Genomic DNA, 22460 nt, shown 5'->3' with positions numbered 1-22460 from the left:
CCTTGGGAAGAAAGGTTTCACTCTTCTAAGCCTCCACATTGCATAGAACATTTTCTTTATAATATTTTTCACATGACTATCTAGATTAAGGTTTCGGTCAATTGTTACGCCTAGGAGTTTCAAGGTATCCGCAACAGGAAGAGTATGGCTTGGTGTATTTATATTGGTATAATTGATTTTATTATACTGCGATGATAGTATAAGGCATTGTGTCTTTTCTGCGTTGAGCTTTAGCTGGAATGCGTCCGTCCATGTGTTCATAATCTAGAAGCTGAGGTTAATTTTATCTGCAATTTCTGATAGATCGTTTTTGAACGAAATATATATCGTCACATTATCAGCATAGATATATGGGTTAAGGTCTTGGTTGGATAGTGACTTGGCCAATGGTAACATCATCAAGTTAAAGAGAATCGGTGAAAGTGGAGATCCCTGAGGCACACCACATTCAGGTCTCCATGGCGGTGATATGATCGATTCAGATATCACCCAGTATGTTCTTGCCGTTAGAAAACTATGAAACCAATTCAGAACATTTCCTCCAATTCCAAAATATTCTAGGATGTTTAATAGAATATCATGGTTAACCATATTGAACACGCTGGACATGTCGAATTGTAAGAGAAGAACATTATTACCAGTAGCAATAATTTGTTTGAATTTGGTCATAAGTGTTATAAGAACTGTTTCAGTGCTGTGATTAGCGCAGAATCCAGATTGGGATGCGTGTAATACTGAGAAATTGCTCAAGTAGTTGGTAAGTTGTTCAGTTACCAGGCTTTCCATTAACTTAACTATCAGAGGGATGGATGCCACTGGACAATAGTTAGTTGTATCATTTAGTTTTTTCTTCTGGTCTTTGGGAAAGGTGTGAGTAGGATATTGCCTTTATCTGTGGGAAAGGATCCATGTTGAAGCATGTGGTTTAGGTAGGAGGTGAGATCTGTTATGAAACGCTGGGGGGCAGATTTTATTAAGTAGCTGGGGCATACATCCAGTTTGCAGTGGGATTTGGTGAATTTGTTGATCCCATGGGCAACATTATCTTCCGTTAGTAAATTGAAATTTGTCCATATTTGGTCTGCTGGGTATTCATCAATAGTTGGGTCTAAGCAGTCGATGAATTTTATATAGTCGGAGGAATTAGTTGGTAAGGTGGATCTTAGCTTCATGATTTTCTCCTTAAAGTAAGTAGCTAGATCATCTGCTGATGGGATATCTGTATTAGTTAAGGTGACTAGTGTGGTGTCTAGAAGATTATGTACAAATTGGAATAGCTTGTGTAAGTCTTTGCAGTCTTGCCCTATTTTGGAATTGTAGTAAGACCTTTTATATTGTCTGATGGTATATTTATATTTTCTTAGCATTAGTTTCCATGCAGTGAATGTTTGCTCATTTTTCTTTTTATTCCATGCACGTTCAAGTCACCTTGTTTGGGTTTTTAATTTTTTCAGGTCGTCATTAAACCAAGGGAGTGAGTTATTTCTTCGCGATCTTCTTGTTTGTAATGGTGCTATTGTATCAAGTGTGCTCTTGCATCTCATATTCCAATTTATGAGGTATTGATTGGAATCTAATTGTACTGACCATTCATTCATGTAAAACTGTTGCCAGAATAAAACCGGATCAATATGGCCTCTTGTTGTAAAGGTTTTTCTTTCTTGTTTCTGGATCAAATTTTTTTATACAGTTTGAAGTGGTCTGACCAAGGTACTTGTGTCCATTTTATATCTGTTATTGTAAAGATTTGATCAGAGGAGAATTTGTGTGTGATGAGGTCAAGCGCATGACCTTTGATATGGGTTGCTTGAGTATTTATCCAATTGAAATCCCAGAGTTGGATAAAATCTTTACACTCTTGTGTGTTCTTTGCATTGAAATCTTCTAGATGTAGGTTTATATCTCCTAGTATAAGCAGGTTAGAATTGGATAAGCAAGCATTCGAGATGAAGTCCATAAGATGTTGTTGACATTCTTGCCAGTATCCTGGAGGTCTGTAAAACAGAATAATGTTTAGATGGTCGAGTAGTGTAGGATAACTGATATTGAGTGAGGCAATTTCGAGTTACCTTAAGCTATGAGAAAAGCTTCCACAATGCTTGTTTTAAGTCTCCTTTATTTAAGTCAGAAACATTGTTTTTCTTGAGGCTGCTGTATCTTCTTCCCCAGATTACTAGGGTGTATGAAAATCTTTGATTTATTTGGCCACAGCAAATGTTTGGATTAAAGTAGGTGAGATTACAGAGCTTTCTATCTATTCAGTATAACAAAAGCCGGTTTGTTTTGGGCTGCAATTACCAGGAGAGTGCTAATTTTACAGACAGTGCTCGATAAGAGTCTGGGTCGCTTTGAAGTAAGAAAAGTTGAGATTCTCTGATAGATAGTCATTTAGTAGAACTGCTTATTCTATTTATATTTTGTACTTTTATACCTTGAAACAAGTAAAACAGTTTTAAAGTCCATTATCTGATATCTAGTAGGTATTTCTGTTCACTAGACATTGATTTAAAGACTATATTTCACATCTGTGAGATTATTGGCAGTTGAATTGAGAGGGAGCTTCAGCAGAGATAATATAGGTTAAAGATATGAACTTCAACTCATGGAACTGCAGTTATGGTTTCATCATTCGCAGTTCCTGAATCCTGGTGTTGTTTGATAATCCATTTGATGCAGGAGCAGATTCACTGGAGGCTTTTTCTTTTATTGTTGTAGATCCAGCTCATCACAGGAAAGATAGAGGTTGTTTGCTTGTGCAGTGCAGGGAGGCAGAAAGTTACTTTTAGCCAGTCAAAACAATGAGATTAAACTAAGTGAAGGAAATAAATCTCAAAATAAACGCAGGGCCAGTGACCTGATATATACTGAGAAGCATGTAAGAATTTGAGCAGTAAATAAACAAATAGTGTGTTATTTAGCCTAAAATGTGGGAGCCTGATGTGAACACAGCCCTGCGGCTGAGTTCTTTTGTCTACCAGTTGAAGTAATGTCTAGAAATAGCATCTCTAAGACTTCTATCTTATTTTCTCCTCTAAGCTTCCAGCATTATAATGATCTGTCAAACAGCTGCAGTAATGCAGCCAGGACTTTTTAACAGAGGGTGCATCTCCCACCTCCCCCTACTCCCCCTGTACCTTAAAATCACCTCCAGTCTTCACCAGGCAGCACCAGCAGAAGTGGCACTCATAGGCTGCCTGCAGCCTGCACCAGGGCTTTCTCTCTGAATCATACCGCTCTTTAGAAAACAGAAAATTGAGTCAGAAGGGACATGACGGTTCAGAGAGAAAGACCCGGTGGAGACCACAGGCAGGCTAAGGGTGCTGCTCCTGCTGGCACTGCCCGGGCAAAGATTGGAGGTGATCTTAAGGCACGGGTGATGGAGGAAGAGAGGGAATTGCAAGAGTTTAGCGGGGTTGGGATGGGAGAAGGAAGGGAAATGCGGTACACCATTAACAGCAATCGACTGACACTCTAACAAATGCACCTTGAATAGTTATGCCACTGAACAGTAGGAATGTTTCATCATTCCTCACCTTAGAAAACATTGAACTCAAATGCTCTGGTTCTCCAGAGAAGATAACCAAATTATGTAATGTAACATGACCTAGAGGTACAACATGCAAGTAAACCTTAAGGAACTCTAGTGTTGGTTGGCCAGCCTTGCTTTAATGAGCATTAACAGTGGAGATGATTGCTTTGTTGAATGATGATAAGTAGTTTTTTTTTACAAGTATGTGCATGCTATGGAGTCTCTCACTAAAAAGAGAAGAGTTGGGATATATTCATTTCTGGAAGAGTTACAAAAAAGATATAAACTGAAGAACCTCAAATTGAAACTGTAATTCAGTAGATGAGAGACACAGTTTGGTTTATTTCTTGAATTCCAGACTGGACCTCTGCAGTCCTGCATCTGCTAGGACCTATTCTGTAATATCCTGACATCATTCTCTTTTCTTTCTTTCCTCGCTTCAGCTCTCACTTCAGCGGTCCAGCAGCTTTAAGGACTTTGCAAAATCAAAGCCCAGCTCTCCGGTGGTGAGTGACAAGGAGTTCAACCTGGAGACCAACGTGAGTCTATTCATCTGTCATCCTAAATTAAATCTGGGCTTATTTTACACAAGGACAGATATTTGGGTAGCAGAGAGTTTCAGTTATGTGCACCAGGAGTAATTAAGGAAATAATTCTTTACAAAAAAGGGTGGTGAATGCGTAGAATGGCCTTCCATTGGAGATGGTGGATATGAGAACTGTATCTGAATTCAGAAAAGCATGGGATAAGAACAGAGGATCGTAACACAGTAAATGATGGCAGATAAAGACCTGTAGAGTCCATCTCTTCTTTTATTTCTATTTTGGTTTATATATACTATCTTCCTTCCCCAAAAGGGGACCCAAAGCAGCTTACATATGAAGAACATCAATCCATCAACTTACATAATGAAACACACACAAAAATATCCCGTCCAACAAGATGGCCAGATCTACACCTGCCCCTCTGTGTAGGTTACACTCTACCATGATTGAACAGTGTTATCACAGTCAGGACGGTTGGCAATTTGTTGCCAAGCCTATCACATATACACAGTTCTATATGATGCCACAATATCACACTACCATGCCAATATTCTGAAGAATGGTTTAATGGTTTTGTAGAACTTAGCAGCTGGTATGGTTGGGCAGACTGGATAGGCCAAAAAGTCTATATGTGCCATCATTTTCTCTGTTTCTATACCACTACTCACACACTAATATGAGCAGTGCGTACAGCAAATAAACAACAAATTTCAATATTGATATTAGTAGTATATCAATGCCACTGTGACCATGAAAGCAGTATTCAAAAATATTCAATAAGCACCTAAGTCAGACACCCCCATGGCCAATATGCAGAAAGCAGTGAACACACCACCATTCAGATTCTCATGGGGGCAATATATCAAAATGCAGTGTAAATACTAATAATCAGACACTGGTCTGGACAAAATATATTGTCAATAATGAGCTAAACTCTATTAAACAATTAATAAGTATTCATAACATATAGAATGTGATATCAATTTTTTATCTCTTTTTGTTATAATCTTTTTTTCTTTTTTTAATCAAAATGGAGAAAAAGACCTCATCAGTCCTAGCATGACGATATTCTGTTCAATACATACAACCGTCTGCATTCTTAGGACTCCATTATAATCCTTGGTCTTAAAAAACTCCACTTTTCTATAATAAAAAATGTAGTACTCAATCGTGATATTTTTTCTCGAAGAATAATTTTACTTAATGTTACTTAGCTTTTACTCTGCCCTACGGGGCTCTCCGTTTTGCTATATATTATATTGTATGCTTCATCAGGGGGCCAAGTAACTGGTGTCATAGGAGCAGGAGACGCCATGTTGTAAGACACCGAGATTTGCCATCCGTTACTTGGCCCCCTGATGAAGCATACAATATAATATATAGCAAAACGGAGAGCCCTGTAGGGCAGAGTAAAAGCTAAGTAACATTAAGTAAAATTATTCTTCGAGAAAAAATATCACGATTGAGTACTACATTTTTTATTATAGAAAAGTGGAGTTTTTTAAGACCAAGAATTATAATGGAGTCCTAAGAATGCAGATGGTTGTATGTAGTGAACAGAATACCGTCATGCTAGGACTGATGAGGTCTTTTTCTCCATTTTGATTAAAAAAAGAAAAAAAGATTATAACAAAAAGAGATAAAAAATTGATATCACATTCTATATGTTGTGAATACTTATTGATTGTTTAATAGAGTTCAGCTCATTATTGACAATCTAGTTCAGATTCGCTGAAATTTTGTCCAGTATTTTCTGGACAAAATATAAACAGATGTCTGCAGTCACTTTGAACAACATTGAAAATACTGAAGCCATTTGTAATCCGAAATAGAAAAACAGTTTGTTTGTTTTTTTGCTTTGTTTGGCATTTTAGGTTGCACTAACATACAAAAATAAAAAGGAAAGAAAAAACTAGAAAGAGAAATCAACATCAAAATGTAACAAAAGATGTGTAGTTTATGTACCACTTTTCAAGATACTGAGCTGCAGGGTAGTGCACTGCTAGAAATGTAGAGTCCAATATTTAACAGTTCAAAATCGATTAATGATAGGTGATTGACTTCTCTGGTTATCTTTGAACAGATTTCCAGTGAAATGTCCATTATCTTGGCAATGCTGAATATCAGTATCACAGTGAAGCTAGTAGATAATCTCTTCCGTTCAAACAACCAATCAAATACAGGATATCTATCAGTGTCTGTGTGGTTTACTGTCTGGTCGGAGGAAAAGCCTCAAGCAGATGATGGGACACTCCTTTGTCAATATATATTAACTTTAGGGAGGCCCACGTACTCATCACAGGCTAAGAAACCTCCTATCTTTAATATAGTGTCTCTCTAATACTGCTCAATGTCGTAAATCTGAAAAGAGACTTAGCTTTCCAGCCGCCCAGTCGTATGCTGAAATTCTGACAGCTAGCCACGGCCCGACTTTGGCCAAGGTTTCGTACTCCTGCTTCAGGGTTTATACCACACAGTCTTGCATACATAACCGCATTATTTGTCCCCTTAAGAGCCTCTTACTTTCTTTTGTTGGATCCGTGTTTTAACATCCAACAAGATACATAAAATGGCGTGGGTTTATAAGGACTATGGCATCACACGCCATTGTCCACGCTCCTCCTTCTGTTTGACTGACATGTTGAAGGACCAATCATTAAACCTTAAGTGTATTTCAACAAAACTGATGACGTGTGATGTCATAGTCCTTATAAACCCACAGAATGGGAGAGAGATGCTGGAATCCAGGAGTGGGAGGAAGAGAGGGAGACATGCTGGACTGGGAGGAAGCAGAGGGAAAAGATATGGAGACATGAGAGGGGGAGATGCTAGACTAGATCAATGGAGGGAAGAAGGGAGAGAGAGAAACTGGACCACAGGGTCAGGGCTTGTTTTAGCAATTGCAGGGCCCTGTGCAGACCAGTTCAGTGCCCCCCCACCCGCACCTGCGCACGCCACCATATGCCATAATTTATCAGAGTTAAAAGGAGGTTTAGAGCTCTCGGAACCCCCTCACCCCATACCTTGATGTGCATGAACCATGTTTTTGTAGAGAGCGGCAGCAATTTTCATATCCCATCAGCTGCCAAGCTCAGAGCCTCCTCAATACTGCATCCCGCCCTTGCGGAAGCAGGAAGTGACATCAAAAGGGGGCGGGACACAGCAGCAAGGAGGCTCTGAGCTCGGCAGCTGACGGGATATGAAAATCGCTGCCACTGTCTACTGAAATGTGGATGCACATTAAGGTACGGAGAAGAGAGGTGTTCCGAGACAGGAGGACAGATGTGCCAGAGATGTACGGCCCTGTGCAACCGCCCATGTCGCCTCTGCCTAAGACCAACCCTGCGCAGGGGGGTAGGGGAGAGAGAGAGATAGATGCTAGCCTCAGGGTGGGGCACTGGGGGTTGATACTGGACAGAGGGGGGAGGATAAAGACACTTAGAAGACAGATGCTGAACATGGGAAGGAAGATGCGGACAAGAACACAGAGATGCTGGACAGAACAGATAAGGGACATAGTGGGAAGATGGATGGCAGATATGGAGAGAAAAGAAATGTCAAATGGACAGTAGACCCTAGAAAGAGAGTTATGAAAAATAGAGGAAAGCAGAAAAGAGACACTTGGACCAAAACAAATGGAAAAATAAAATGATTAGAAAACAAAGGTAGAAAATATACTGTATTCTGAATATTAATTGTCTTATAGGGGCCTATCTTACCCTCCTTTTAACAAAGCCGTGCGGCAATGCTGATACAGCCCATTCAAAGTGGCAGCTGCTAGCACAGCTTTGTAAATAGTGGGGTTAATTTTTCTGCCCACGATCCATTCAGTCCTAGCTATGCCACCGATTTGGATAATGTACTCCAATAAAAGGTATCAGAACCTACAATGAATCTTGTACACAGCAGTAGGACATCTTGACCATGGGGCCCTGAACATTTTTTTCTAAGGAGATCGGAAGTCAGCTTGTCTGTTATGTGCAGAAAGGACCATTTCAACATCATGATATCTCAGGAAATGTCTGTCTCCTTTCAAAATGAGCCTCTTTCATAAACATGGGCGTAGTTGATAGTCTCATTACCACACCCCCACCAAGCCAGTGACCAGAAGCCCTGAGTTAGTCATCTTAAGAGGCTTATTGGACAACAAACTACTAAACAGCTAACAGAGCTATAATCCCAAATGCTGATGCATTAATGTATTCACAGGGGTAGTGGCAGGTGCGGCTCTGGAAGTACAGTAAGCCTACAGTCTGTAAAAACCCTTATTTGTGATTGGTTCATCCTTCTACAATTACAGATATTTTATAAATTCTCTACTTTGATTGGCTGAATCTGAACTGTGTGTTAACATTTCATCTCAGCAAACGTCCTTAAACTGAAATATGACACACATAGTGTGTACATACAAGAGCTGTCATGACGAAACAGTTGCCATCCTAGGGACTGCAAGCTGTGGAGGTCTTCAGTGGGGAGACCAAGGTCATTGAGAAACATTAGATCATTTGTGTTTTACTTGTATTTCACCACACTGTTGCGTTTCAGTCTGTTTATGTTTGTAGGAAATTAAATTATACAATTGTTCCTGAAGCAAGGTACCAGAGGAATATCCTGTTTTAATGGGAAATCGTACAAAATACAAAGGGTTCTTTTATACACAGTAAGCAAACTAGGAGAGTATTCAAAGAGGCAAAACCTTGAGAAGCGCCTAGATGTACATTACAACTTGCAGGAGCAGGACTTCTTCATCATCAGCAAAAACCTCCTTTCATTAAAAAAAAAAACAGCCAGCTAAATAAGTGCAACCAAAAGTCAATATAAAGAACTTAGCTTTGGCTGCCAGGTCTCTTCTCTTCCTTCAAACAATCTATTGGAACTGACTGTGATCAACAGTGGCCAGCGTTTCGAATAACTGCATCAGGATCACAGGCCAGAAGAATTTTAATTCCCTTCAAACAAGCCGATGGAGGTTTTTGCCGATGATGACGTCCTGCTCCTGCATGTTGTAATGTACATCTAGGAGCTTCTTGAGGCTTTTCCTCCTTGAATGCTGTCCTTGTTTGCTTACTGTGTATAAGAGAACCCTTTGTATTATTTGCTGATTGGATATCTCTTCTTCTAATTACTTTTTAGCTTAATGGGAAATCAGCCAGGGTTTTCTCTTGTGGTTGGTTGGTTGGTTAGTTAGTTAGTTAGTTAGTTAGTTAGTTAGTTAGTTAGTTAGTTAGTTAGTTAGTTAGTTAGTTAGTTAGTTAGTTAGTTATGGCATTTCTATCCCACATTAGCCCAAGTGGAACTCAGGTTCAATGTGGCTTACAATATAAACATAAAAGAAAATAAATAAATTTATTTATTTATTTATGGCATTTATATACCATAATATTCCCGCCCACAGGCAGGCTCAATGTGGTGTACAATAGTCTATTAAGCAAACAATAGTACAAAATACAATATTCAAAATATTCAATATTCAAAATTATAATTACATTTAAAGAATACATCCTAAAAAAAATATTATATAGGGAGTGATAGGGGCAAATTCAGTGGAGCGTCAGGAAGAAGTGAAATATAAGGAACTAAATAATAATCAGCACTGAGTTCTAACATTGTTGAAGACTGAGCTAAAAAAGTAAGTTTCAATAAATTATAAAATTACCCATAATCACTATGTGGCCATTGAATCAAGGGTTGAGTCTATGGTTAAGAGTTTTCTGAGTTACCAAATCACCCACATGAACAAGTTCAGTCCTATTTTTAAGTAATCCCCATGCAATATTTTACAGTAGGTCAGGTTTATTATTCAAGTTCATCTGTGGGACATCTCTGAGCTGCAGCCTCACAAAGAAAAGTATTTTCTACACCTTCATACTTTAGTACCTAACTTCCATTAGGCTAGTGGTTCTCAATGTTTACCACATCGATCTCCACCTCCCTCAGTCATTTCACTTACTCTTTCTTTTATTATTAAATCATTTTGGCCCATTTCCTCCTGATCCTTTAGCCTTCCAAGTCAGTTGGAATTGTCTTCCATCATCCTTCAGTCATAACTGAGGCTTGTCCTCTCTTTTTATAACCCTGCCATCTAGTTCAGACCTTGCAATGACAGTCCTCAGCCAAAGCCACAGACAAAGAATTTCTTCAGAGCCAGGCATGCATGCACTGTCAGTCTAATAAGTCACTGATGGCTGAAACTTCCTCCCTCCATCTATTCTCACCCTCCCCCCTAGGGACTTTGAGTGTCACATCTGGAGCATCGCAAGCAGAAACTCAGTCTGAGAATGAAACCAAGACCCTCTGCATAGAAGTTTACAACGCCACTGAGCCAGCCTGGTTGAAAAGATTAAATTATGTTACTTGTTGAAAAGAATGCAAGATGCATACATATAAAAGACCTTCATTACAGTTTTAAAGCAAGCTTGAAAAGGTGTGCTCCTTGGAGTACACAGCATTTCCAAAAGCTTTCTTCGCACTGCGCACTTATTTGCTAAATGTGTTTGTGTGTATCTGGTTCCTATTTCCCACCTGTAATTTTCAAAGTTTCAAACTTCAGTCGTGCAAAACTGTCAAAGTTACAAGTCTAGCTCTCAAAGTTGCTAAGTTGAAATTTAGGTGTGTAAGTTGTTGAAATATGACACAGATGAACTAAGAGGCAGGCATGAGAATTATTCCACAGTAAGCATATTGTAAAGAATGAATAAACACTAAAAGTGCACAATTTTATTATGCATCATGAACCCACTTAGAGGCACACAACTTGCTGAAGCATGGCTTCCCACTTGAAGATCATTTTCAACATTCGATTGGGCTCTACATTTGAATATGATAGCAGCGAGTGCAGGAAAAACCTTTTTGCATAGATTTGATAAATATGAATTCCAGCAACTCTTCTTTCAGGTTCCTCTCGGTAACTGTGGGCAAGAAACTTCTTTCTTCTCTTTCTCCTTCTGTGGTAAGGCACATGGATCTTTCTTCTGTTTCTGTCTCTTTTGGTGGCAATAGGACAAGTGGCTTCTCTTTCCACTTTTGGTGGCAATAGGGCAAGTGGCTACTCTCCTCTCTCTTTTGGTGGCTATAGGACAAGTGGCTCCTCTCCTCTCTCTTTTGGTGGCAATAGGGCAAGTGGCTCTTATCCTCCCTCATTTGGTGTCTTTAGAGCAGGTGACTTCTCTCATTCCTCATCTCTCTATATAAAACGCACCTCCAACGTTCTAATGAAACCAGAAGGACGCCTGAAACCGGAAGATGTAGTTGTGTAGATCGCTTTTTCCCCATGAGTGTCTGCCCCGCCCTCGCGTCACAACACGATGACGTCGAGGGCGGAGCAATGACACTCAACGAATCGCTTCGCTCACCCGTCACTACGCAACGAAACGTAACGTCAGACACATCACGGACGACGGCCATGAAAAAAGTAAGGAGTATCAACACTGCTGGAACTCGGAGGGAGGCGGGGAGGACCCTGGAAATCGGAGGGAGGGGGGACCCTCGAACTGGGAGGGAGGGAGGAAGAGGGGGGACCCTGGAACTTGGAGAGAGGGAGGGAGGGGGACACTGGAACTTGGAGGGAGGGAAGGGGGACCCTGGAACTTGGAGGGAGGGAGGGGGGACCCTGGAACTTGGAGGGAGGGGACACCGTGGAACTGGGAGGGAGGGGACGACCCTGGAACTCGGACGGAGGGAGGCAGGGAGGGAGGACAAGGCCCTGCAACTCGGAGGGAGGGAGGGAGGGAGAGATGGTGAGAACACATTTTGCCTAACAATCCCTTTCAAAACATTACTTGCAGAAAGGCAATACCTTGCTAGCGCCCGTTTCATTGGTTTCAGAAACGGGCCTTTTATCCTAGTTTGATAATAATAGAGCAGGTGACTCCTCTCCTCCCTCATCTGGTGGCTTTACAGCAGGTGACTCCTCTCCTCTCTCATTTGGTGGTTACAATAGAACGGGTGACTCCTCTCCACTCATTTGGTGGCAGGGAGATAGGTGTTTGAGAGAGAGTCAAACATAAAGGAGGACAATTGCTCTCCTCTCTCTTTTGACAGGCCGAGAAGAATAAAGTAGAGAGGCCTTGATCAACCCCTGCACCTCTATCCTTGGGTGTGTTGGAAAGCAGCCTGGCTTCTGTCTCCAGTGGGTTGTCCAGTCTCATTCCTTTCTTCTCAGGTCAGGTGGGGTAAAGAAAGATGGTCCCACTCCTTTCCCTTGAGGCTGTCAAGGGAAAGGAAGCAATCCCTGCTGAAGCCTTCTGTTCACTGGTAGTAAGCAGAAAGCCAGGAAGAAGCAGCCCCACCCCACTCCACCACAAGGCTTCTCTCTAGTAGCAGCAGTAAAGTGGGGGGGGGGGGGGGAAACAACTGCATTTCAGCCACACCTTCTCACTCCAAAATTCCAGAGCCTCCATCAGATATGCCAGGATGAGAACTACTGAGAGTGTACTACAAAAGTACTTATCAAATGAGAACAGGCTCTAGGAACAGACTCCCCTTGTGCAAGGCCACAGTGTGTCTTCCAGTGCAGCCACTGCTCAGCTGTTTATGCTGTAGTCTTATATCCTACCTCTGCAGGGCTCTGGTTAGAAAGATGACACCCTGCTCTCTCTCCAGTTTAGTTCCATAGTGCAGTGGTTCTCATATCTATTTTGCATGCAGGAAGTCCTGTGTTTAAGCACTCTAGTTTTGCAATGGCAGCATTGATAAATAAATATGTAGATGTGGTTTGACTGGAATTATCAACCATTTCAAAGACTTTGTTTCACCTCAGGCATTAAATAAATAAATGAAGGAGGATATTTGAGATTTTCTCAGTTGTAGCTGTACCTGCTTCTTTGCTGATTCCTTAGAGAATCCCATACAAAGAAGGACCTCACTGCAGTAAGAGGAAAAACCATCAATTGTACATAGCTCTGGAAAAGCATAGAAGGTAATATTTAGCCCATGGCAGTCAGTGTTTTTTAAAACGCTTGCTGCTGCTGTTTTTTCTGTACCCAGCTTTAGTGCCAGATTGTACCCAGATACTGGTATTGAAGATCCAGGTAGTTGGTGGTCAAATAACTAAATAAATAAGCCCTGACCTTTGGGGTCACCCTAGGCAGCTACCCAGTGTGCGTTCTGGAGCATGAGGCCTGGTCAGGTGCATAATATTTTTGTTTTAGGGCGTAGGCTGGGACTGGAGATTCCCTCAGAAAACCGAATAAGGCTTATTCCACACACACTCTGCACACTCCTTCCACACACAAAAAAACTCAGGCCACACCATCGGATGTGTTCTGAACCATAAAATGCCTTTGCTGAAGAACTTGATAATAGAAGAATCCTTGGGACATTAAGCAGAGCCAGTAACAATGCAGAGGCTTTAGAAAATATTTACCTTTCTCCTTTTTAGTGTTTCACTTTACTCCCACTAGGCGAGGCTCTGTTGAAGAATCCTCTCTATCTCTCTTTAAAACTTCTCCTCTTCAATCTTACATACAGACAGACAGCACAATTTGGATGTTAAATTGGAACAGACTTACAATTCTGCAGATCCCAAAAGAGTGTCAAGGCCAGTGGCGTAGCCACAGGTGGGCCTGGGTGGGCCAGGGCCTGCCCACTTAGGGTTCAGGCCAGTGGTGTGCTGGAACGGGCTCGCGAGAGCCGTTTGTTAAGTTTTTAAGAATTTTGGGAGCCAGTTGTTAAAGTAGGCCTCCCCATGGCTATTCTAACAACTGACTCCCAAAATGTAGGCTTGGGCCCCCTCCTGAATTCTCTTTCACTTTGCTGGCAGTGATGCTGGTCCCACCAGCCAAGTAAATAGACTGCTGCTGCTCCCTGCTGCTTGTTTCTGACTCTGAGCATCAGGCTGGGACTTTTCATGCAAGCGCAAGAAGGTTCCATCATGCTGCTCAGAGCCAGAAACAAGCAGCAGAGAATGGTTGCAGTCCATTTATTGGCTGGTGGGGCTTGGCAAAGGTATGCCTAGTGTGCCCGCACAAAGGAGGGGAGAGAGAGGCATGTATTCCACCCTCCCCCCAAATTTAAGGGCCGGCTATGTCCAGAGAGAGAGCCCGTTGTTAAAATTTTACCAGCACACCTCTGGTTCAGGCCCACGCAACAGTAGCACACATTTTGTGGTCGCTGGTGGGGATCCCCAGCTCCACCAGCTGAAGACCTCCCCCTGATGATAATGAAAACGCTACTCTCCTTGATACTGGCACCTGCACATGCTCAGTCTTCAGAGCATGCCTGCTGCAGACTGCCAAGGTGGAAAGAAGCATTTTCCCGCCAGCTGAGATATTTCTTTTGGTGGTGTTGCGGGGGGGGGGGGGGGGGGGGAGGGGGAGAACACTTGATGCCCACCCACTTCTTGCCTAGGCCCACCCAACATCTGTTGTCTGGCTACGCCCCTGGTTCAAGGCAGGCAGGTGCAGAGCCATGTAGACATTCAGGATACAGGAAGTCTTTCATTTCCCAGTTGTAAGGCTGCAGCCATAAAAGCTGTAGTGGTTTCCTGTCTCCTGGCCTTCAAATAGAAAAAGACCTTTTAGTGTCAAAAATGGTAAAAACATAGTTGGTTAGCACAACCTTCTCCTTCTCCCTTGATCTGGGGTTTGGGATAGAATGGTTTCTCTGATCCCCACTTCACTGGATACAGAGCAGAAGTCTAGGTGACACTTCTGTTTGCTGTACAGCTCTCTGTTTTTTTCTGTAGCATCTCTATGCTGCTGGGCTAGCAAGCACTGCTACCTAAATGTCTATGCAATAACTATTTCATCTAGGCCTATGACTGGAATGCTCTCCCTGGCCTAGCTCAATGTGGTCAGGGCTCTGCAGGCTAAAGCTAGAAGACCTTCATTTTAAAACTAGGCTCCCCCTCAATGTCTTGAGAACTTCCCTCCTAAAGTGTACCAACAGAATTTAGGACACTCCCATTTCCCCTTTGTTATAGGCAGGTAGGTTCTTTTGGGATCAGTCAAATAAACACTCTCCTGGTTACCAGTGATGTCAACACATTCCAGTAATACTGTTGGAGGAGCCAGAAGGATTTTTTTATGCACAATGCCTGTGTAAAAATCCACAGGTTGCTACACTAGCTTTACATTTCGACCCCATAGAGTCTGTGACAATAACCCAAGAAGATTGCCAAATTAACATATGGCAGGCTGTGATGCTTTCCATTGGACTAACACAGAAATCATCCCAGATCTTAGCATGAGCTCAGACTCAGACAGAGCATTTTTGGTTTATTCTTACACTGTGCAATACACAATGTCATAATCCTTAAAGAATCAATTTGTTTCCAGAAATAATATAGCTACTAGAACTTTGAACACTAACTACAAACTGCATTGTTTGGACAGAAGTATCTGTTAGTCATATTCTTGCTTTATTGCTGAACAGTGCAGTTATGTGTAGTGTCTGATCTGTGCTGCCTAACAGGTGGCAGCAGTGGCGTACCAAGGGGGGGGGCGGTGGGGGCGGTGGGGGCAGAGGGAGCAGGAGGGAACGAGTGGACTCGGAGCCGACAGGCGCGCGGCACCCCCCCCCCCCCCCAGCAGGTAAAAATGCACCCGGGGGGGTCACGCTGCACCCGGGAGGGTGTAATTTCGCCGGGGGGGCCATGCTGCACCCAGGAGGGGCGCATCGGCGATCCACCCCGGGTGTCAGCCAGCCTAGGAACGCCACTGGGTGGCAGAACCAGGACCCCAAAGTTAAATTATAGGTGTTTATTTAAACTGACTTGACATGGCACCATGTTTCGGCACATACGTGCCTGCCTCAGGAGTCTTGATGTCTATATTTGATAGCCACATATATCTTTGGTGAATATGTCTGGTAAAACAAACATGAACTGGTCTTTCACAAGCTATTTAACTTTTTCCTTAAACAATGGTCTTTTTAAAGATCATAATTTAACTTTGGAATCCTGAGTCTGTTTTCGAAGAGCCTGATCCAGTTCCCACTCCTTGTTGTTTGACTACTGGGCTCATTTTCGAAAGAGAAGGACACCCATCTTTCGACATAAATCGGAAGATGGACGTCCTTCTCACAGAGGCGTACAAATCGGTATAATCGAAAGCCGATTTTGGACATCCCAAACTGCTTTCCATCGCAGGGATGGACAAAGTTCAAGGGGGCGTATCGGAGGCGTATCAGAGGCATAGCGAAGGCGGGACATGGGCATGCCTAACAGTAGGACGTCCTCGACCCATAATCGAAAGAAACAAGGACGTCCCTGACGAACACTTAAGACGACTTTACCTGGTCATGTTATTCTTACGACCAAGGCACAAAAAGGTGCCCGAAATGACCAGATGACCACCAGAGAGAATTGGGGATGACCTCCCCTTACTCCCCCAGTGGTCACTAACCCCCTCCCACCCTCAAAAAACATCTTTAAAAATATTTCATGCCAGCCTCAGATGTCATACTCAGGTCCATTACAGCAGTATGCAGGAACCTGGAGCAGTTTTAGTGGGTGCAGTGCACTTCAGGCAGGTGGACCCAGGCTCATCCCTCCCTACCTGTTACGTTTGTGGAGGAAAGAGCGAGCCCTCCAAAACCCACCAGAAACCCACTGTACCCACATCTAGGTACACCCTTCACCCATAAGGGCTATGGTAATGGTGTACAGTTGTGGGTAGTGGGTTTTGGGGGGGGGTTGGGGGGCTCAGCATACAAGGTAAGGGAGCTATGTACCTGGGAGCAATTTATGAAGTCCACTGCAGTGCCCCCTAGGGTGCCCGGTTGGTGTCCTGGCATGTTAGGGGGACCAGTGCACTACAAATGCTGGCTCCTCCCACAACCAAATGGCTTGAATTTGCTCGTTTCTGAGATGGACGTCCTTGGTTTCCATTACCGCCGAAAATCAGAAACAACCAAGTCTAGGGACGATCATCTCTAAGGACGACCAAATTTCAAGATTTGGGCGTCCCTGACCGTATTATTGAAACAAAAGATGGACATCCATCTTGTTTCGAAAATACGTGTTTCCCCGCCCCTGGATGGGGACGTTTTGCGAGGACGTCCCTTTCGATTATGCCCCTCTTTGTCTACTTCGTGGGCCCTTTGTGTTCTTTCCACTCTTTGTGGGGTTTTTGCAGGTGACAGTACACCATTAGCGAGTTCCTCTTAATAAGTTGCCACCGCAGTGGCTTGTGCTGTTGTGTCATATCCTGTGGTCACTCAAGACAAAGCGCAGCTGGTACACTCCTCATCTCCAGATGGATTCTCATTGTGAGGATGCTTTGTTGATTTCCTGACACAAGCAAAGTCTTTTCTTAACCCCCTGGCTCCAGTTCCCCTCTGAGACACATCAAGCTGAGAGGTCTACACTGCCAGTGGAAAGCAGCACAGACCATAGAACTCACCTAAGGATAACTGAGGCAGCATGCTCCTGAGAATGAATCAAAGATAAATCGAGAATGATATAATTAAAAAAAAGAGTCTCTCATTTCAGCAGAGGGGTCATTGGTGTGTTAGTGAGATCAAAGCACAGAGCCAGTTAACACAGGCAGCTAGAGGGAAGGTGGGAGGGTTTGGTCCTAGAGGAAAAGGTCACAACTGGCTCATTATCAGAAGTTATTGTGAGACTAAGCAATGCAAAGATAGAGGAACAAGGGCTTCTAATAATAGTTCTGCTCAGCCAGTTGGTAGTTAGTTTAAGATAAGTACAAAAGAAATCTTGTCACTAATGGAACCCCGTTGTTTGCAGAAAACAAATTAAAGAGTAGAAAGGCAATAGGCAGTTTTAGATTTCTTATCTGAGCCCCAGAGAAGGAAGATCACATTTCTGTGCTCTCACAGTAATGAACTCACACTGTAATCCAGTTTACATGAGGTTCTGAATTCTGTCAGAAAGGCTCCTAGAATGGCATAGACATTGGCTATGGAGTGGCATAAGATGGCAAGTGCCACCCATCCCCAAAACAAAAACAACAAAAAGTGGCTTGTCACTCTTTTGTTACCCCAAGCAAAAGCAGCAGCCATGCACTAAAGCTTCCAGGCTCCTTCTGGCCCTTCTTCCAAATCCAATGCTGCCAACTGCCTAATCAAAATATGAGTGATGATCTGTTTGAACTGCAAGGCTCTGTATCTACGGTGCCCTGTGTGGTTCAAACATTCTCTGTTTCAACAACAGGGGCCTTCACATTTCAAACTAAAAATGTTTGAACTGCACCAGACACCATAAATACAAAACCATGTGGTTCAAACAGATTATGTTTCAATCACACAGCCTGGCCCCCTCCAAAATTGTGGCACTGGTTGAATTACTAGTGGAGATTCCAAAGCCCCATCAGCCAAAGAGGTCCACTGCCCATGCTACCTACTGTGTTGTTTGAGCAGTGCTAAACAGGGTTGCCAGGTGGAAAATTTTTTTCCCACCCAATCCCGCACAAGAAACAGCCCAAAACCCGCCCAAACACAAACCCCGCCCCTGACACCCCCACCCCCGCGTCATCACCCCCGCCCCCGCCGTCATCAACCCCGCCCCCGCCGTCACCGGCCCCGCCTCCCCCGTCACCGGCCCCGCCTCCTCCGTCACCGGCCCCGCCTCCCACGTCATCGGCCCCGCCTCCCACGTCATCGGCCCCGCCTCCCACGTCATCGGCCCCGCCCAAAACGTCACTAACCCCGCCCCCCGCGGCCGAAAAAAAACCCGCCCTGAAGCCCAAAAACCAGCCCAAAAAACCGCAACCCGCTGCGGGCAAAAATTTCCCGCGGCGGGTCGCGGAAAACCGCCCAATTGGGCGGTAAAACCGCCCACCTGGCAACACTGGTGCTAAAGTCAGCTGCATGCTTCAGCTGCCAATACTCATGCACATGCTCAGTTCAGGCACTGGAAAATAAGACGATACCTTTGCATAGAATTAGCCTAATACATTTTTTGATTAGCTTTCAGAGACCAAAACCTCCTGCCTCAGGTAAGGTCGGGACAGTATTCTGCTGTTCCTGACCTGAGGAAGGAAGAGTTGATCTCTGAAAGCTAGTCAGAAATGTATTAAAATTAGTAAATAGCCATACTTGATCAGACCAATGGTCCATCTAGACCAGCAATCTGTTTCCAACAGTGGCCAATCCAGGTCAGAAGTACCTAGCAGAAACCCAAATAGTAGCAGCATTCCATGCTACCAATCCCAGGGCAAGCAGTGGTTTCCCCATGTCTGTCTCAATAGCAGATTATGGACCTTTCCTCCAGGAACTTATCCAAACCTCTTTTAAACCCAGATGTGCTAACCGCTGTTACGACATCCTCTGACAAACAGTTCCAGAGCTTAACTGTTCATTGAGTGAAAAAATATTTCCTTGTATTTGTCTTAAAAAGTATTTCCATGTAACTTTATTGAGTGTCCCCTAGCCTTTGTACTTTTTCAAAGAGTACAAAATCAATTCACTTCTACTCATTCTATACCACTCAGGATTTTGTAGACATCAATCATATCTCCCCTCAGCTGTCTCTTTCCAAGCTGAAGAGCCCTTACCTCTTTAGCATTTCTTTATATGACGAGTCTTCCATTCCCTTTATCATTTTGGTTGCTCTTCTTAGGACCTTTTCTAATTCTGCTATATCTTTTTTGAGATACATTGACCAGAACTCAAGGTGAGGTCGCACCATGGAGCAATACAGAGGCATTATGGTATTCTTGGTCTTATTTACCATCCCTTTCCTAATAATTCCTAGCATCCTGTTTGTTTTTTTTCTTTGGTCGAGATCGCCGCAGAGTGGGCAAAAGAGTTCAGCGTATTGCTCCATCTGTGGCCTCATGCACTCAACTTGCCTGATGATATCCTGTTTTATTATTTCCCTCTTATTTGTTTGCAAATAATAAGTATGGTATAGAAGTAATGAGCCTCCCTACAAAGCTCAAGGTTATCCATTGATTTATAACTTCTCCAACAACGTTCAGAGTTTTTGTTTGCATATTTGTGGTTTCTTATTTACACACTCTCAGGTAGATGGAGTCTAATGGTAATCCCTCCATCTCTCAAACCAGGGATCTAATGGTGGTCAGTCTTTCTCTTTCTGTGAAGTTGCTTGCCTGTCGCACACGCGTGTGTGTGTGTGTGTGTGTGTGACTCCTAATACAACTTAGTTTTTCTTTCACCAGTTATCAGAGGGTAAGTGTTGAATAGTCTAAGGGTTCTTTTCAATTGTGGTTGATCAGCTGGTGAACATACTCAGAGTGAAGGATGACCTGTGGCAACACTGATTTCTGTAGTCAGAATCCAAATCAATGGTGCTAAAACTGGTCTGAATTTTATTTACAGTAAAATATTATTTACAGGCTGGTTCAGAGTCACATTTGAATGTATGGTGCCTCTCACAAAGCTATGATGAGCATAAGAATTGAGCATTTCACAGTTCAAGCATGAGAGATCCCTGAAATTATTCACTACATCAATAGCTTCTCTTAGATACAACCCAAGGCTTTCCACAACAAAAAATGATGTACCACAGGGCGTGTCGAGGCATCCCACAATAATTTTGCCATGTGCGTGTGCTAATCATGCAGTAAAAAATAAAATTTATTTTTGGCACAGGGGGCATGTCTGGAGCAGAGAGTGGGTGTGTCTATGCAAATCAGTTACATCAGCATTGCTCCATGCTAACAATTAACGCAGGTTTAGCATGTGAGTCCCTACCTCTTACAAAATAGGTGGCAGTAGGGGCTCATGCACTAATGGAAAAATTAGTGCATGAGCATTAATAAAAGAATCTGAAAATCAGCCATTTTACTCCTGCATTAAAAATGGCCTTAGCACGCAGGCCCCAAGGATTGTAGAGGAGTAGCCTAATGGTTAGTGCAATGGGCTGAAACTAGGGGAACTGGGTTCAATTTCCACTGCAGCTCCTTGTGACTATGGGCAAGTCACCGAACCGAACCCTCCATTGCCCCAGGTACAAAATAAGTACCTGTATATAATATATAAACTGCTTTGATTGTAACCACAGAAAGGCAGTATATCAAATCCCGTCCCCTTTCCCATTTCCTCCCTTCTTTGAGAAGGATAATGACCTGGGGTACCCTCTTCTCTATTTCTGCTCTGGGGTTTTTGGACTATTAGGATGCGTGTAAGGAGGATCCCAGTGTGCACAGTTTCTTGCCACTTGTTGAATGGAAATCTGTCATGGGGGGGGGGGGGCAGGCTGCAGCCTCATCAGAAGCAAGGTACTCCTTTTGCTTTCATTATCTCAGGAAAGCTTTTTCTCACTTCCTGTCTGCACATATTTCTACACCAATTTCAGGGTGCCACACACTTTCTCCAAAATATGTTCACAAACATTCATGGGGCACTATCACTACAGCCAATAATTAAAGGGTCCATACTCTGCAGTTACCCATGTGGCAGTAGTGCTATATTTCTGTTAAGCTATTTTCTCCTGAGTGTGAAAAGCAGTACAGTTTAGCACTGTGCAACTATGCTCTTTTGTGAGCCTTGCTTAAGTGGCTCCTACCTAGCTGTACATCACAATGAAATTTTCATCCACGTTTGGGTTTCTCATCTTCATCCTACGCATTCTGGTCAAAGAAAGGCAAAGAACTCTGCGCCTAAAAGCATTCTGGGTATTAGCACACAAAGTTTCCTGTGAAGGAGATAGTATCAGGGTTGAATTCTCTCTGTAACTTTGCAAATGTGGTCTTGTTTTGGCTCATAAACATTGATGTTGAGCACTATTGCTATAACTACCACTGAAACTGAAAAAGCAGAACTGATCTACAAATCCAGATGTGTTACACCCTATTGTGAGATACATTGGGCTGGTGTATTGTTTATATGAGCAAGTGTCAATTGGAGGCAAAAGAAGTATGATGGATAACATCAAAATATAGCAGCTGATGGCAGATGTGAAGCTGGTCATCCTTTCAGGGCCCAGCCAGGGCTGACCCTGCTTAGCTTTTCTCACAGACAGTCACTGCTGGGATCTTCCCTGCTCAGCCACACACCTGGGGAGCTTGCTGCCTCCTCTTTTCTCTTCAACATAAACGTTCACCAACACCAGACTTCTTAGAGTTAAGGGTTTTATTAATGGCCATTTAACACACTCCTTATGGCTTGTTGCTTCTTCAACATAAACATTTTCTCTTTAACTCAAACACAACAAAAGGGCCCTTAGCAGCGCTATAGAAATGCTAAGTAGTAGTACTCAGAGCCTGCTAGACAAACCCTTCTCAACTTAAGACAATTTCTTAAACTCAAACAGAAGTCTCAGTGGCGTTCCGACCCTAGCTGACACCCGGGGCGGATCGCCGATGCGCCCCCCCCTTGGGTGCAGTGCCACCTCCCCCCCCCCTGGTGAAATGACACCTCTTCCCCCCCCCCCCCCCCCCCCCCGGCGAAATGACATTCCTTTGAGTGCACGCCGCTGGGGGGGGTGCCGCGGCGCACACCTGTTGCCCTGTCTCCGAGTT

The 22460-nt window shown here is 43.3% G+C and overlaps 1 protein-coding gene across 2 annotated transcripts in view; it reads left to right on the top strand.

Annotated features, from left to right (window-relative positions):
* Window positions 1-22460, top strand: part of SASH3 (SAM and SH3 domain containing 3) — a 74388-nt gene that overhangs the window by 10745 nt on the left and 41183 nt on the right. For both annotated transcript variants that reach the window (XR_003942886.1, XM_030210249.1), the window contains one exon: window positions 3973-4068. Coding sequence is in view for 1 of the 2 variants with exons in the window: in XM_030210249.1 (XP_030066109.1) it covers window positions 3973-4068 (96 nt within the window). In the remaining variant the exon portion in view is untranslated. The remainder of the gene's footprint in view (window positions 1-3972; window positions 4069-22460) is intronic.

This window comes from Microcaecilia unicolor, chromosome 7 (assembly GCF_901765095.1).
Source record: "Microcaecilia unicolor chromosome 7, aMicUni1.1, whole genome shotgun sequence".
In the NCBI taxonomy this organism is placed as follows: domain Eukaryota; kingdom Metazoa; phylum Chordata; class Amphibia; order Gymnophiona; family Siphonopidae; genus Microcaecilia; species Microcaecilia unicolor.
The sequence above is the reverse complement of the archived record's forward strand: the minus strand, read 5'-3'. Positions and strand labels throughout refer to the sequence as shown.